This window comes from Gobius niger (genome assembly GCF_951799975.1).
Source record: "Gobius niger genome assembly, chromosome: 11".
NCBI lineage: Eukaryota > Metazoa > Chordata > Actinopteri > Gobiiformes > Gobiidae > Gobius > Gobius niger.
Window position 1 is genome coordinate 25,025,942 of NC_136862.1, and position 16,139 is coordinate 25,042,080.

Consider the following 16,139-nt stretch of genomic DNA (forward strand, 5'->3'; position numbering starts at 1 on the left):
GATGCCTACACAACAGTATAAATACTTATAAAGACTTAAAGTGATAATCTGGAAGTCTAAATTTATTAAACATTTTAGAAAATGTGCAAATCGACCAACTGGTCTTGCATTTTGATGAAAGTAAGTTATAAAACATCTATATTATTTCATTGCGAAGACCCTCCTCCCTGCATCTAGGGAACTAATCAGAGTCTAGTATCCTGCCACATTGACCAATGAGACGAGCTTTTCCTGTGAACCAGCCTGTCAGGTCCAATCAAGAGGGAGGGGGAGGAGCTTGATCGTTTACTTCTGAAAATTCTGTTCCTGCTCTCCTCATTCTGCCAACAAAGAAGGGCTTTTTGGTTAAAGAGGGAAGGAATTGGATTGTTTGCTTTCAAATTTCACTCTCTCCTCACTTTGCAAACTTACAGATTATCACTTTAAAGGGTTAAATTCTACCTAAGGGATCAGAATGTAACCGAATAGAAGAGAGCTGAAGTGTCTAGGAAGGTATTTTTCTCACGGCATGACATGGAATTAGTTGAAAACTGAGTCGCTTGTCGGTTTGTGGTTTGCGATACGGAACGTGAGCTAACGTTTGTGATACTGGCCCCCTTAAAATAACTTTATCTCCTATGGTTGTGGATTGCTTTGAAAATTCTGAAAATGAATGATATACCAAAAAAAAAAAAAAGCAGCTATAACCCAATAATTCTCCCCAAATCAAATGTTACGTCCACATACAACAATATTCTCACAACAATCGTCAAAACCAGTTCATGCCGTTTAAAGATGTAATGCTACAAGATCCGCAGTGTCTTTAGTTGTTCCGTTTTTAAATACGACTTAAACAATGAGTGAAATCAACGCGAAATGAACGCAGAATAGTTCAAGCCAGTTTCGCTTCCGTCCGAAAGTCCTTTTTGCTTGCTTGTGGGGGCGAAGAACTTAAAATAAAATAAAAATAATGCAAAAACCGATGTGCGCCAGGGCCCGAGGACTTCCGCGCCTGATCCCTAGAGGTACAGGTAGGACACCCAGTAGACCAGGTTGAAGAGGCCAAACGCGGTGGGGAAAAAGATGCGCGCGTACGAGTCTATTTTGGCCACGCGGATGTGGAGGCGCCCGTGCCGCCACGCCCCCGTGCGGCAGTCCTCGAAGCAGCAGAAGAAGCTGGTGCAGTCCTTCCCGTCCAGGCACTCGTAGCCGTACTCCTCGTCGCGCTCCGTCATGTGCGTGGCGTTGTTCATCTGGATGGCGGTGGCGGAGCGCGGGCGGATGTCGACCGTGGGCGTCTACATAGGAGTTGTTTACAAGGGAGAGAAGACAAGAAGGGGGTGTTAGAGGGAGACGGCACACTTGGGCGTTCTTGAGAATCAACGGAAGGGAAATGTATCTGTAAAATTTCAAGCTTAAGTGTTGGTAGCATTTTACAGCCCAGTACAGTAGTAGCATGGTAATAGGATGGGAATTGCCTAGCACCTATTAGTGTAATAACCAGGTAATTATGGCAATTACAATTACATGACAATAATCCAAGCCCTGTAAAAACTGTCTATTACCAGGAACAACTGTTATTTTCCTTATTTTAAAGCAGAACTAAGTAACTTTTTTTTACCTTAATCAATCCTTGTCGTAGTCCCTCTGAGGGTAATACAAGTGTTAATGGGATGATCGGGGGGTCTTTCATCTCCCCCTGGTGTCTCTGGCCAGAAAACCACAATTACAACTTTCCCTGCCTCCGACCCAGCAGCCCCAATACACACTAATGGAAAACTGCTGTCAGTTGTTTACAAAGTCACTTTTGGCTATAGCATTTCTGAGGTTTATGACATGGCACAGGTAAGTCCTGACTGGATTCTGTCTACTGCTTTCGTTTTGTTGATGAACATTTTGGAAAACGTTGTTATTTGGTTGATCACAATCAAAAGAAGCTAACAGGCTAACGGGTAAAGCTAACTGTAGGCTGGCGCCACTTTAGCAGTATTTACAGCCAAGTGTGAGCGAGTTTGTAGCACAATGTACAATATCCCCCTCTCCCTTTGTTTTTTCTCAGCGTAGTATTTAGTCTCACGGACAGTTAATGAGTGGAATGTTGCTTGTGGCCTCTGGGGGCAAAAGTTACTTTGCTCTGCTTTAATATAGAAACAGATCTGCCAAATGCATTCTTCCATGTTATCGCTCCAAAGCATGTTTTTTTTACATCTTGTATTACCATGTTTAATACTTAATGGGAGCTGAAACTGTGGGATCCATTTATGCCGAAGAGCCGTTTAGAAGACTGACTCATATGTATTTATCTTTTTCTTTTTTTCTTTTAAGCCAATTGGATAACTCAACAGAGGCCCACTGTGTTTTGAATATAAATTCTGCGGGTAAGGTTCCAGAAAATGAAATGCAGCAACTGATCTGTCAAATAATTGCAATTGCAATAAGTGCAAAAAGCTTTCCCTGATGTTCCCTGTTCTGCACTTCACTATGTGGTTGACATTTACCTCAAATGTATTTTTGTACATTCTTGAATGTACCCTTGCTGTTTTGTTTTGGCCTTGGTTATAGTTGAGATTGAGCCCTTCTTAAAAGATAAATAGAGGATGACATCTTTGATGTTTTTGCTTTCTAAAAAGGCAAAAACAATGAAAAAAACGCTACAATGGCGACCTTTTTGTGGTGTATACTGTATAAATATAGCTGAGATTGTGGTTATTCTGGTAAATATAGCATAGCTATTCCCACCTGAAATAAATCCTGCCTTTCACATTCTGAAGTCGTGCAAAAGTACAGTAGTTAATATAAGCTAAAAGAAACCACCAATAGCACCAAACATTTAAATAGGTTTGGGAACATAATTATTTTCTCATAAGTGTCTCATATGTGTCACTGTCCAGAGTTTCCCACTTAACGGTATACCGGACTCAAATGGCTACCTACTATTTAGACTTATAGTAGGTATCAGTCTTTGATGTGACTGATAACCTCTTTCTCAGTCCCAGCTTGTTTTCCCTCCCAAAACTCCACTCCCCCGCTTTGCTTTCTATCATTACCCTCAGAAATGCAATTTGCACCTTGCACTCACCCAAGGACCCCTTCTAATGTCATGAAAACACAAATGGGCCCGTAAGTGGCACCTATGGTTGTAATTAGCGAGGCTCCCAGTAACAAAGGCGTCGTCCCCACAGGCCGCACCATGCAAATTACACCTTTGGGTTGGGACGTAGTAGCTGACGGCAAATTTCCAAACGGCTTTATCCTATTGTAGCAGTGTAGCTGCGGCGTCAGGCATCGCTAACTTACTTTTAATTGTGATTAGCGAAACATTTCGGGAGGGCGGTAAGGAAGACTGAAGAAGACAGATGGCCAAAGGCAATTTGTTGTAAACACACAATGCAATAATGTTAAATGCGCCGTGATTCAGCGGAATGCAATTATTTGAACCGGTGTGGATTTTCTACATTGCGTTTCGACCTACATTAGAGACAGGGGCGGGCTATTGGCACAAAGTCAGCGGCAAACCGGGTTATAAATAGCGCCTAAACGAGTATTACAAAGTTCATGTGCAAAAAGCAAAAGTGGCTTGAATTTATCATAGAATTCAAGCCTCAGCCATACAGTCTTTATTCCTATGTGCACTTGTGACATTATACTGAAAATGTACAGTATGACATGAGAATAATACTGAATTAGATTTGAACAGATTTTTCCCTTCCTGTGGCAACAGAAGTCACAAACCATGACAAGAGTTGGCAAAGTGGTGAAAGCTTAACCACACATTTGCAAGAACAGCAAATAAGGCGATTTACAAAAGAAATAACTACAGGGACTAAAGGAAATGATTCCACTACAGGGATATAGAGAAGTTGCTTTTGTTCACATTCCCCTCTGAAAGTGGAGCAGCGGCGTCAGAAACAGCGGCCCGTTCTAAGGGAAGACAATTAGTATTCGATGTTTTCACGGGGCTTTTATCTCCAAATGCCACGCCACCTTTGCACAAATTGGACTGTTGGCTGTTTGGCACATTAAATTTGTCTTTTCTTTTCGGCGGTGCGCCAGCTTCTTTGACCTCGCTGATAAATTTGGGTGTCACGCTCGTCATTTATCAAAAGACAGTGGAGGCAGGCACTATCCAAAGTTCAACTTGTGAAAGTTTACACCTTTTTCTGCTTTCAGGCGGTGGCAGCAGCTGTCATGTGAAATGTTTATCTTTTTTGTCAAGAAGGGCAATCTATAAGTGGCTACAAAGGAGGGTTTTACATTTCTTGGAGACTGTATTCGTGTGTGCATTTCGAATCGGTGTTCTTTGACACTTCAATAGAAATGAATAGTATTGATGAATATTGCATTGAAGGGCCTAAATCATGCAGAGTTAACTTTTAAGATCGAAGGGACACAGGGACACCTCCTCAAACTCTTTCCCCTGCCCTCACTCGAATGTTTATTCCAATTTCCTTTTAGATGACAACGCACATTTGTTCCGAAAGAAATTTACATTTACAACAGATTGTTTTACTTGTGGTTTTCCCTGCAATTGCAAAACTATGGCCATGCACCAAATAGAATTAGGCCAATGCTTTTCTCTTTGAAGCATTACGAGCAACAAGCAAGCATCACACAGTTAAGTTACCAGAATCTCTTGCACAGCACTTGTGCATAGACAAACTGTCCCTTTGAAAACAATGCATAACCATGAAATGCAAACATATTTTTTAGGCTTTCCCAAAGGAATTTCATCTGAGGAGGTTATGAGTCAGTTTCAAAGGGGGGGGTCGGTAGTGCCACCAAAAAACAAAACAAAAAAGGAAAAGAAAAGTGTAAGCTCAAGCAGAAGGCGCATAAATGAGGCCTGCCGCGCGGTCGAACCGGACTGTGTCGACCAGTGTTAGCAAAGGAAAAAGTTCAAAAAGACAAAATCATACAAGACAGTGGCATTGTCAGCTTTAACTGGCTGAAAACAGACAACCTCTTTTGCTCGTAGAGAACTCAACGGGACGCTAATAGCCCTGACCTGTGCGTGTGAGCGGAGATTAAAGCGTCATTTTGGGCTAAATTTAGCTGTGGGTTGGTTGCCCCACCCCCCCCACCCCACCCCCTTCTGTACATGGGCATTTCCTTTAAAGATTACGCCGTGCTAATCTTGTGTGAATGGGCCCGGCGACTGTAATTAGCCCCAGCGCATTTGTGGTTGTCCGTTTCAGTCTGTTAAGGCTCTGCTGACTCCACGGGAAGCGTCAGGTTTGAAAACAACAACAGGCGTGGACAAATGTGAGGCGCGCTTCGATTAAAGGAACAAAAACACACACGTGGGATAACGTGGCACTGGCAAAAGCAACAGACCTAACAAAGCTACCTGAAATAATTGACATTGATTTGGAATTTGTCACAGGAGATATTTTGAATATATCGTCTACTGGACTGGATTAGACGAGTTGAAGACTTTCCAAATGACTGAGATTCAACACAAATATTGTGAACGGAAGCTTTAAGATATTTAAAGGCTTTAGGCATTTTAAACATACCCAGGAGCACTAAGATTTGATATTCTGTAGTTTTGCTACTTTTTTCTTATTTTAAGTGTACAATTGATCTGCTTTTAAAGTGATAGTCTGTAAGATTGCAAAGAGAAACAGATTTCCAACAATTATGTCCCGCCCCCACCCCTTTTGATTGGACCCAGTTTAGTGAAATGAGTAGAGGGAGAAAAACATATTTTAAAGTAAATGATCCCCTCCTGAATGGACCTGATTGGCCGGTTAACAGGAAAGCTCGGCTCATTGGTCAAAGTTATGGCACCAGGGATTCTGATCAGTTTCGAAAATCAGCAAAAGGAGGTACATTAGAAGAAATATGATGTAATATTATTTACGTTACGTCAAATTGCAGGCCCAGGTGGTGAATTACACTCAATCTACAACATTTATAAAACATTTAAACTTAAAGACTATCACTTTAAGCCAAAAAATGTCTAATTTCAACAATTCAAAATTGGATTTGATTGTGAATTACCGTTCATCTCTCTCATATTTTATTTTCGCTACTATTTTCCCAATAGTCATATTTCAGTAAACGCCAGCTTCATTGCCATTTTAATTATAAAAAGGTGATCCGTTTTTTTTTTCTTTATTCATTGAAGGCACCAACAATTTTGTCCACGTCCGTAGGTTAAGATTCAGTGGCAGGTTTGAAATTAGGGAAAAGAAGAACAAAAAAACGTAAGCTGTGCCGTAAGTTACAACAACAAGAACATAATGAGTGAAACAGGACAGAGGGAGCCAGCGTCAACGGGAAAAGTGGGATTTGAACACTTTAAAGTCAGGATCGCTCTGGCTGCAGCAGCTGCCTCTGCACTGCGAAGTGCCCCTTTTGAGTGTTGGCTTTGAAACCTGCTGTCATTGTGTGAGTGCATATACTATACAATACATATATAGGTTTAGTATAAAGAGGAAAAGAGGGCGGGGCTGTCGGACAGTGAAGCTGTGAGGTTCGGAAAAGCTCAAAATGCAGCAGACACATGCATCAGAGACAGGCAACATCATTGTTATGAATATTATTATGATGATTATTATTATACCTTTGAGGAAAAGAGCCGCAGGAGCTTTAGTCCAGACGGGAGACAAAGAAAATGTGGAGTTAACACAAAACAAAGATTACAGATAGACACATTAAAAAAAAAAAAAAAAAACATACAAATAATAATTAAAAATACTGAAAATAAAGGGTGTGAAAAGACATGATTGATATATATACAATATATGTAACATATACGAAGAAAGAGAGAATAAACTGCAGACATGTACTTTACAAACAGAGACAGAGAAATGCATGAAAAACATAGCACACATACCATAATATACTTAAATGAAACTTTACTTGAATATACATGTCGTACTTGTCAGTTTGCTAAGGAAAAAGATCCCCTCAGGTAATGTTTTTGTCCCTCAAGTATATTCTACAGAGCAGTGGTTCTGTGTAGTCGCAACACAAATGAAAATATTCATTTCAACTTACAACAATTTGCGGTTTGGCCTGTTTTGGTATCAATATCAAAAAGCGGTACTTCATCAAGAGATCTATTGATTTAGGTATTGATCAAAAGACTGCCCCAAACTGCGTTGTATACTTGTTACTTGTGTGAGCTGTTACTCGTCCTTTTACCATACTCGTACATTAAACTGTGGATCTGCAAGTGGTTCGTATGGACCAGTTGCAGTACCAGTACTTTTAGCTTGCCTTAGGGTTCTATCAACATATCTCTGTGAGTAAAGACCATAGACTGTAAAAAAAAAAATGGACGTCTTATGCTCACTCCTCCCCGTTTACCATAATGACCACGGTCGAGGGGGAATTCATGGCGGATTTACAGACTCCCCCTCCCCAGCTCTGACGAAGCATGTTCCTAAAAAGGACATACGGGCGGGATCTTCACCGTAGACTCGGCCCTTGCGTGACGTGTAGCTTGCGCTGCTCCAATGCTAACAGTCCGCGCCTCATTAAGTACGAGATTTCAAAAATTCATATTACGAAAACCAGCCTGGTTTCATATATTATGATTAACCCAGCGTTATCTCAGGAGGAATATCTAGCCTAGTCTAGTGTTGAAAAAATTGAAACCAGGCGTTAAAGTTGTTTTTAATGTGTCTAAACTCCAATGCTTTTCAAAAGGGGCCTAGTGACGATATGGAGGTACTACAGCAATGGCGGCCATTGGTAAAGACTGTATTTTGATGCGTAATATCATTAAAAAAAAGGCCAAACTCCAGATTATTTTTTACAAAACGTTGAATTCAATATTTTTACGTCGGTCACAGCTACATGTTCACTGTTCCAAAGCTGATCTAAACCTTTAAAAGTGTTGTATTTGTCCATATGGACCAAATGTTAGTTAGAATCTTTCCATGTATTGGTTTCCTTTTTAAAAGAGTTATCCAATGCATTCTCCGGCTGTACTGTATGCCTGATGAATTCCATGGGATATAGGCCGACATTAGCCATGGTGCTTGTGAAACGTGGATAAACAAATCCCCCCTCCCCCACCAACCCCCCGAAATAAGGTGCAGCATTCACATTATTCCATGGCTTTCTCCATCTTGAAGTATTCATGAACACCCAAAATAAATTCAACATTTTTCTGCCTACTTTGTTCCCGCAGCATCCCGAGAAAAGCCCAGTGAGATGGCAAGCCGCGATACACCTTCCACTTCATTATACACTCAGTCATCCACGAGACAGTCGCTTTGGCCAAGTGTAAATCCTGCTGCAGAGACTAGAGTGCCCCCGTTTCATTCACCGCCTCCTCCCCCAAGAACGGTCTCAATTCTCCGGCTCCTTTTAGCCCAATGTCACGTCACATTTTGAGCTCTTAATGGCGCTCGCACGGGCAAAGCATTGTTTACTGTTTTAATGCGTGTCCTCAAAGCGCCGAAGCTCGCGTCTGACCTTTTAGTTGGTCTGGAAATGCGCTTGTGACAGATCTATCCAAGCTCAAAATGCAATTTGGGTGAGGGGAATCAATGAGAGGTTTCTTTTGGGGAAAGCAATGATTTTGTGTGGGACTATTAAAGCTTATGAAACAAAATGGTGGAATGGGCCGGACCAGACAGGACCTTGCATATTTTTTTTTCCTACGTCTGGTGTTTGAAAAAGAGGACATACAGATCAAAATATTTTAAATTACAAAAAAGAATCCAAAAGAAGCACCTATTCAATGGTAAATGTGTTTTAAAGGATGTTTACATGGCGATAAACATAATTGTCAATTAGTATAATGCATTTGATCTAGGCTGTAGTACTTTTTTTTTTTTAAATCTTTTTTTTGTGTATTTGTTGTGTATGTGTATGTGTATGTTCTGACCATCAACCTGCAGTACTAAATGAGCCAGAGTTAACTATCGGCGAACTGGACTGAAGGCCCTTTGCCTGATTTGACATTATTACCCATGTGTGCAGTGCATCTAATAATAAAAGCATTTAGATTTGAGCTTTTATAGTTTGTAAACAAAAATAATCAGGAATAGGGCCTTTAGTCAATGTGCCCAGATCCAGAGAGACTTTATTTGTTCTCTGCATTTGATCAGGTTTTAGTTGGGAGACTGGCCAGCATGTGTTTTAAGTTGATGGGGGAAATTGAGCTCCGACGGGGCATCCACACGGGCATTCTGTGAACCACACATTCTGTGAATAAAATCCCACACCTTTTAGTTTATGGATACCTGCTGTTACAATTAGGTCACAAACAGCTATCACCATGAAAAAGAAAAGAAAACAAACATTTTCCTATACCTTTTTTTGCGCTGTACTGTACATTGGTGCAACAGTGAGAGAAATCCTACAGTGTAAGTTGCTCGAGACACAACTGGGGCAACACTGAGTGGCTATAAAGAGGTATTAATCACAGAGCGACTCACTGGATTTTTCTTCTTCTTGTCCTTTTTGGCGCTGGGCTTCCTGTTGCTGACAAAGTAGTGCAGCGTGCCGTACTCGATGAGCGCGGCGAAGACGAAGATGAAGCACACGGAGACAAACAGGTCCATGGCAGTAACGTAGGAGACCTTCGGGAGGGACTTTCGGGCGATGGTACTCAGGGTGGTCATGGTCAGCACTGTGGTGATGCCTGCGGGGAACAAGAGGGGGAAACGTGTGTAAAAGTACGACAAATTGAGCGAAACCGCAGTCAACTTTCAGCAAAAGTGGAACCAGCCAAATCGGGTGTGAACAACAACATCTGTGTATAAAAAAAAACATAAAACTTACCCCATGAGTCCCTTCATAATCAAAGTGTATACTGTTGTGTGAGACCTAAAACACTATTGTTTGCTTGAGCTACATGCTCAGGGTCCTGGGGGTTCCTGACTAGGCCATGTGTGATGACTCGCCCATTCTTATACCTTTCTCTTGGACAAAATATTTAATAGATATTTCATCTACATTAACCAATGAGTCATTCTTGGGAGCATGGCCAGGGCATAGGGTAAAAGACCTGTTGGAATTATTATTTCACTCTTCCAAGGTTTTCTGGCGTAATATGACCATATTTAGCCCTTTTATCTTCCTCTACAGGTCTCTGTACCTTTTTCGGTAGAAAATATGCATCATAACATCACAATGATGGAGTGAACATTCACCGTTTCTTAGGATTATATTCTGTTCGGTAAGGGTAAAAAAGTGAATTGATTTCACTGATAACATATGTATTTGTTGTTATAGAGCTCAACAGTCCTGGCCACTTCCGGTGCCATCCATCCATCCATCCATCCATCCATCCATCCATCCATCCATCCATCCACCATCCATCCATCCATCCATCCATCCATCCATCCATAAATCCATCTTCTTCCACTTGTCTGTTGCCGGGTCGTAGAGGCAGAAGTTGGAGCTGCCCAAATCACATTGCACCAGCCCCTATGGCTCCTCTTGCAGGTGGTGGGTCCACAGAAGGACGACCTCACGAATAAACCGCTCTATGTCTGACCCGTCACCTAGGACCTGTTTGCCCTGGGAAACCCTACCGGGGTTTATACTTGAACGCCGACTGTAACAAGTGAATTTCTCCTTTGTGAGATCAATAAAGGATTATCTTATCTTATCTTATCTTATCTTATCTACAGGCAGAACCAAGCCAAAAGTAAAAATCCCATTTTGCATTGACTTTTCTAAAAGTCACATAGCTTGCATGACGCAGGGTAATCAGCTATGTGATAACTCATAAAATAGACATGACAGACATAACACACAATTTATCTAAAACCTTATTAAGTGAAAAGTTATAAAACCATTTTGCCATATTATCAGGTACTTAGTGTGTTCTCTCTTGTAAAATGTCCACATGATGATTGGTAGGTAGAACATAGCTGATGAGCTTGCGCCTTGCTTCTTTTAAACTCTTGGTATTTATATTTTTTGAGAAGTCAATGCGAAATATCAATGGGATTTTGACTTCCGGCAAAGGACCGGGAAGTGGGTGGGACTGTTGAGCTCTATAGATACAGATGGCAATGCGACATGCTTTGGTCCATGGCCTAGCGAAGGAAGAGGAAGTCTGTTATGGGAAATAGCATCTACAAAGAGGGAAAAAAATATATACTATTATAACATATTTAGCGCACATCAATAAAGTCAAGTCATAATCGGGAAGCTATGGATGTTATGACACCAAATTGTTCAGTCGAAGCGGAAAGAACTGGCATCATGAGCCATCACTGATCTCATGTTAGCATTATGGTTAGCATTTCCTCTTACATGCACAAATTTGGACCGTTTTGTCCTTCTCTGTGTCTCTGTATCTTTATTTGGCAGAAAATTAATCCATAAGTAAGCATTTGGTGGAGCAGTCGGTGAAACAGTAGTTATTTCCCCCTTCTGTATCTATAGTGTGGTAACTGTGGGAAGAGAAAAAAAGATCGACTTCCACTCAAAACAAAATGTGCTCATACAACTTTCATCGTTGTGAAACTTCTATTTACTCTTTCAGCCCACGACATGTGTAATGCCTGCGGAAAAGAATTGAATCCATTTTGGAAAGAAGAGGGTAGAAAATTATGCTGTAAACATCGATTCGAGTTAACTTAAAAGCCCTTTATCTGATTCATTTATTTGTTTTGTTTAGGAATAATAAAAGAGTGTCAACTGTGGCCCAAAGTCATTCCTAACTTTCCTGTAGCATTTCTAGCATCCCACATTTTATTTACAGTGAGAAATAAAGGGTTTGTGCATTTGATTGTTTATACAAAAACAAGTGCCAGTTTTTTTCTCTGCTTATGGGGGGCATTTTGTCTATGCTGAATGATTTTTGGCACACAACTCTACATAGATCGTGGTAGAATTAGCCTCAATACATCAATGGATTTTCCGATTTTCCTGTAACCTCCATGGAGAATACATTACTGTGTTACAACCGCAGCGACTTGTCTTGTTTAGTAACAAATCAATAAGAAGATTAATGGGTGCAGTTTGATTGCAGTTGGGGGAGGAGCAAGCATCTGTTTTGTTTTCTCCCTCCTCTTTCGTCTTCATCCATACAGGCCTACGTCATGCAACCATTAACTGGAAGTCGGTTATCCCACGCACTTAAATGCACCATCTGCCCAAGCCCATACATCTAAATCTACTACAACCACTACGTATTTATCCGTGTGATTCCAATGTTGGGGGAGTGGACCAGATCATAGCACATTAAGGGGAAATGCGTCCGTAAGCTTGACCCGATACAATAGATTAGCACAAAGCCCCAACAAGAGGGTCCACACCGCCCACGTACACTCGCTACGTAAACATCGCGCCCGCATAAGGAAGATGATGTACGTCTATATTTGTTGCGGATTGAAAGAAACCAGTCGGTCGGAGATTAGCGCCGCGGCATTGTGGGTGAATTGCTGTTTCCCGGGGGGGGAGAGAAAAAGCGGAGAAGGATTAGAAATTATGTTGAAAGTATTAATCCACTCCTGAACCACCTGGCTGCCTCCGTGCCTCCTGACTCAGAGGAGGAGGAGGAACTGAGGTGAAATTCAGTGCTTTTCTAAACATGGAAATATTAATTTGGGCCACGGATGAGACTTAATGTGTAAAATGTAATAATAGAAAGCTGCAGGCCGGAGGCGAAGCAGATCCACGATGGTGAAGCGGATTCGCCATGATAAGGGTATTATTTGTTAACATATTTGATGTTTTACAATTACATTGTTAGGGTGAGATTAGGTTTGTTTGGATTAGGGTTAGGTTAGGGTCGTTTGGGAACAAAAACAGCAAGCAATTCTGGTAAATGGTCTCAATTTACAGGCGAAAATTAGAATATCGTCAAACTATATGATAGACTTATTACATGCAAAGTGAGATGTGCATATTATAATTTAATTTATTGACTGCAAGCCATGATGATCAAGATTATAACAAATAAAGGCTTGACATATGTCACTTGCATGTAATGAGTCTATATCATATATTAGTTTCACATTTTAAGTTGAATTACAGAAATAAATGAACGTTTGAACGATATTCCAATTTTCCGAGTTTCACCTGTATATCGCACTTTTCCACAGACTGTACATTAGGCACTTTACAGCAAGGATCCAGTCACCCATTCACACTCTCATTCATACACCAACGTATGCAGAAACTGGAGGCAAGTTGGGTGAGGTGTCTTGCCCAAGGACACAACGGCAGTGTGCAGGAGGCGTGATTTGAACCCCCCGACCTTCCGATTCATGAGACGACCCACACTCTACCATCTGCAGCCACTGTCGCCCCCAATATCAATCATGTTGTTCAAGATGTGTTCACAATAGATTAAATATTTCTTTTGTGTGATTTCTTTTTTTACTGACTCCTCACATGCGTAACGTAGATCAATATCAACCTTCCTAAAAGCTGTACGGCCTAGATCCGCTTTTCCAGCAGAGGGCGCACTATCATGGATGGACGGTGGATTTGCCTCTCGGTGGATTTGCTTCGCCTTCGGTGCAAACAGCTTTCCCCTTCTTACAAAACGGGAAGTTCGGGTGTCTTGTTTGAACCACTGATGAATGAAATATGAAAGCTACGTCGAAAACATAGGTTTTTCTATCATTTAAAGGGGGGGTATTATGCAAAATCGACTTTTTTACATCATGTTATTATGTCATTCCCTCATTAAAAAACATGCCTGAAGTGTTGCCTTGGCACATTCACGTATTTTTGAGTAATCTGTAAAAACTGATGGCGGCCATTTTAGGGATAGGTTTGCCTGAGTCCTCCTAGGAACGCCCCCACCTCCTGGAGACGCCTCCGAGCTTTCGTCACCAGCCGAGTAACCAACCCCTGCTCCACAGCAGAACCCCCTCCCCACTGATGCCACAGACAGAGTGTGGAGGGGGCGTGTCGGAAAGGGTCAGAGGTTCTTAAAGAGACAGAGGTCTATTTCAAGACATTCACTACAGCCATTTTGAGAGAGCAATTTTATACAAGGCAGTTATTCTAATTTACTGCATTTACAGACCAACAGAAGGTTTGGTCATCATTGTAGTGTCTAATAGACTGGTGCTGTGTGATTGAAAAAAAGCATAATACCCCCTCTTTAAATCAGGCTCTATTCCTGATTATGTTTTGTGGTTGAATTACAGCTGCAGTTTGGTAAATCCAGGTGACGACTTGTTGAGGATAAAACACGTCTGTGCTCTGTATGTAAAGCCTTTTAATCTATCATGAAATAGCAGCCTATAGTTGTACTTTACATCGCTACTACACTGTATGGCTCTCGGTTTAAAAATGTGCTCATTAACTCATCCGGGATGTTTGAAATGCTTGGGGAAAGTTTAGGTGCGAGTTTTCAGGCCAAAGTTTTCCTCGACCTCAAACTGTGTAATGTGTCCATTTCTACGTCGGCGCGTCCGCTTCGTCGTGAATCCTGCAGCGATGTGGAGGTCTTGCTGGATGGGTGGGCCAGGGAAATATAGCGTCAGCGTCAGCAGAGGGGGGGAACAAAACATCCTTACTTTTAGTGCTGTTAATGATGGACAAAGTAATGATGTTAGCGATGCCCTGGAGGGACTGGCGCACGTTGCTTTGCTCTCGCTAATGATCACATCCTGAAAGACTGGGGGTCAGGTTCGGGGCTCCGAAGAAAGCTGAGTAAAGAGGTAGGGAAAGTCAACTTCACACCGCACGCCAAGGGCAAGTTCAAGGCTGATGAATTTACTGGAAAGATGCACTTTTACCCCGTTTTTTTCTCCCCTGCCTCTTCCTCCGGGCCTTGTGTGGATTCAGCGAAGACGCCACCTGCATGATGATTTGCTGAGGCGGCGTTCTCCCTGATGTTCTGCATAATTAATGTCTCATTAAGGCCCGCGCGAAAACATATGTGCGACGGTGGGCCCCTCTAATCAGGACGGACTAGAAGGACTGTTGAAGTTTTGTCTCCGGGGTGAGTAGGAGGGGATGAAGGGAGTTTGAAGATTAAATAATTGCTTTACCACATGCCATATCGCAAATTATTATCAAACAAGCTTCTTTTCCTCTTCATAATAAGTCCAGTTTGACGTCGATATAAGACCTCTCTCGCCCCTTGATTTTTTCTTTTTTCGGCTTTGCAAATCCAAAAGTTGATCCGCCATTTCAAGCAGTCAGTTTAATTTTGTACTTCAGTCGCTTCACGGTGTTTCAAAGAAATTGCTCATTTGATCAAACAGAACCTCACCGGAGGAGAGATTTTACCGTAAAATAGGGGAATGGGCGTAGTAGCCTTCAAGTCTCAAACTCTTCTAAACCATGTCCAAGAAAGTGGTGGCAATTATTGGGTGCAGCTACTATCATTACCCCATCATCGTGGCCTATTTTTTTTTTTTTTAAATCAACCCCTTGTCTCTCGATGGTCATAAGGAGCTAGCAGAGACAAAATGAGGTGAAGAATTGCGTCCTGAATCTAGTTTAAGCGGATAGTCCCCACCACCAGGCTGCAGGGAGCAATTAATGACGGGGCGCTAAATGAAGCTGCTAACCGGAGAGTCCGTTGCGTCTTTGTGATGATAGATGTGGGGAAGGTGTCCGCAGAAGGAATCTAGCGCTGTCATGTAATTAGCAACAAGAGGCAGTGGAATTAGCCAGGAATGTGCGGGGCATTCACCCGGAGACAAAAGGCGCTGTTATTAACTTAATGATGTGATTGAAGTGTTGTTTTGTCAGTTCAACCATTGCATCGAAAATCGTTAGAAAACCAGTGGATATTCCTGGCCAAGACTACCAGTTTCTTCCTATTCTATTCAAAAAAACATAGTCTGGTTTTGCGATCTATTCAAGGTCAGATGAGTGTGATCGACAGGCGGGCAAAGCGAAAAGGATTAAATACAACTCCAGGTCTGTTTTTGACAAAGGAACAAAGTTATATGTTTTTACGGCCTTCTTTTTGTCAATTATATAATGACAATCCTTTGCAAAAAAACACCTATCGCTTCGGTCCTGCCCAGACGTTACCTAGCGAAGTGCGGGCGGGGACGGCGTCCTTGTTGATCCAGAAGGAGACCCAGGACAGCACCACGATGAGGGTGCAGGGGATGTACGTCTGGATGGTGAAGTAGCCCATCCTCCTGCTCAGGTCGAAGAAGACGGTCAGCACCACGTAGTCGCCTGCACAGAAACAACACATGGACTGTCAATGGGCGGTTCATCAGAAGACTTTATGTAGCAACCTTTAAACGAAT

The 16,139-nt window shown here is 41.9% G+C and overlaps 1 protein-coding gene across 2 annotated transcripts in view; it reads right to left on the reverse strand.

The window, feature by feature from the left end:
- Positions 1 to 471: 471 nt before the first annotated feature.
- gabrg2 (gamma-aminobutyric acid type A receptor subunit gamma2) overlaps positions 472 to 16,139 on the reverse strand; it is a 96,179-nt gene continuing 80,511 nt past the window's right edge. The window contains exons 7-10 of one of the 2 annotated variants that reach the window (XM_079565989.1): positions 15,913 to 16,065; positions 9,381 to 9,586; positions 6,548 to 6,571; positions 472 to 1,277 (exon numbers count right to left, since the gene is read on the reverse strand). In XM_079565989.1, coding sequence (XP_079422115.1) covers positions 999 to 1,277; positions 6,548 to 6,571; positions 9,381 to 9,586; positions 15,913 to 16,065 — 662 coding nt within the window. In that variant the 3' untranslated portion in view covers positions 472 to 998. The remainder of the gene's footprint in view (positions 1,278 to 6,547; positions 6,572 to 9,380; positions 9,587 to 15,912; positions 16,066 to 16,139) is intronic. The other variant, XM_079565990.1, reaches the window with a different exon arrangement.